This window comes from Stegastes partitus, unplaced genomic scaffold (genome assembly GCF_000690725.1).
Source record: "Stegastes partitus isolate 25-593 unplaced genomic scaffold, Stegastes_partitus-1.0.2 Scaffold424, whole genome shotgun sequence".
NCBI classification, from domain to species: domain Eukaryota; kingdom Metazoa; phylum Chordata; class Actinopteri; family Pomacentridae; genus Stegastes; species Stegastes partitus.
This window is the reverse complement of record NW_007578155.1, coordinates 419,692-421,027: the sequence shown is the minus strand read 5'-3', so window position 1 is coordinate 421,027 and position 1,336 is coordinate 419,692. Positions and strand designations below refer to the sequence as shown.

Below are 1,336 nucleotides of genomic sequence, written 5' to 3'. Positions count from 1 at the left end.
AATAGAAATTAATTCTTTTACAATGCATGACTGTAAAATTACAGTATTTAAATTTGCTAAAATATCAATATTTTATAGATATTTGCTGTTATCTTCACCATTTTTACAGGTTTTTTTTTTTTTTAGCATTATTCTAATTCATATATTTTTTGGTATGCTTGTGTCCAGATTTTCACCTTTCTACAGATGTTTTTTTCTTTTTTTACCATGTTGCCAAGAACAAGACCTTTTATGTGCAACCTGAGCTGTATCATTAACACAACGAGGGTCCCACAGTCTATGTGTATTAATGTTTATTTCTAGGCTTCATGTTTTCCTCCTCTAGATGTTTGTCCTTCTGCTGCTGACTGTCCTTCGGGTGGTTTAACATCATGTAGGAGGCGACGGACTCGGCAGCAGGTGGAGGTTCAGGTTAAAGCTTTTAGCTTTTTAGCTCCAGCAGCTCCAACAGGGTGAAGTAGGAGTAGATCCACGGCCTGGAGACGCTCTGAGTTTTCTGCAGACCTCCAGCCTCCAGCAGGAGGCCCCGTTTAAAGGCCAACTGCTGCTGCAACAGCGCCATCTGTCTGCAGGGAGACGCAGACAGACAGAGAGATGCTTTACGTGTTGAACCAGCTGATCCTGAGGAGGTCACCTGATGATTCGTTCTGTACCTGCTGATCAGCTCCTGCTGCAGCCGTCTCTCCTCTGCAGCCCTCCTGGCCTCCTCCTCTTCCTCCTCCTTCTTACGGAGATACTCGGTCCTCTCGTCTTCATCCATCTCCTGCAGCTTGTTGTTCTCCTGCTGCTGCCTCCTCTGCTCCTCCAGCCGCCGACGCTCCACTTCAGCTGGACGGGAAAAAAAACACATCCCAGTAAAACCAACTGGTGCAGCTGGAGCGTCTCTGCAGGAAGTCAGGAGTCTGCACGTCTACAGGTTTAGAACTTCACTGTTGAGCTCCACCAGAGGATGTTTTCCTGCTTTAATGTAAAGAAATAAAGTTTTTGTTTGTTTGATTTTTTTACATTTCAGTACATTCACAGGTTTATAACTTCATCGTTCTCCTGCTTTGATGTAGAAAACGTTATCTTAACGTTCTGTCCATCCGTCACCTCTCCTCCTCTGCTCCTCCTCCTCTCTCATCCTCTGCAGCCTCTCCATCCTTCTCCTCTTCTCCTCCTGCCTCCTCCTCTCACTCTCTCTCTGCTCCTTCTCCCTCTTTGCTCGCTGCTGCTCCTCCTCCTCCTCCTCCAGCCTCTTCGTCCTGTTTATTAGAACAAGATGAAGCGCGTTAAATGGACCAATGATGGAGCATTAAACTGTTGTTGTTTGTTTTCAGACCTGAGCTCCTCGGTT

At 45.7% G+C, this 1,336-nt stretch overlaps 1 protein-coding gene across 1 annotated transcript; it reads right to left on the bottom strand.

The window, feature by feature from the left end:
• Window positions 1-330: 330 nt before the first annotated feature.
• kiaa2012 (KIAA2012 ortholog) lies at window positions 331-761 on the bottom strand. Its single transcript, XM_008285953.1, has 2 exons — window positions 654-761; window positions 331-566 (listed from the first exon to the last, which is right to left on the bottom strand). The coding sequence occupies exons 1-2, from the start codon at window positions 758-760 to the stop codon at window positions 422-424; spliced, it is 252 nt and encodes an 83-aa protein (XP_008284175.1). The 5' UTR covers window position 761; the 3' UTR covers window positions 331-421.
• Window positions 762-1,336: the final 575 nt, after the last annotated feature.

Excerpts from the sequence above, each read along its gene's own strand:
- kiaa2012 (XM_008285953.1), bottom strand. The coding sequence starts at position 760 with ATGGATGAAGACGAGAGGACCGAGTATCTCCGTAAGAAGGAGGAGGAA. Across the intron at positions 567-653 it reads CAGCAGGAGCTGATCAGCAG|ACAGATGGCGCTGTTGCAGC; the intron begins GTACAGAACGAA and ends GTCTCCCTGCAG.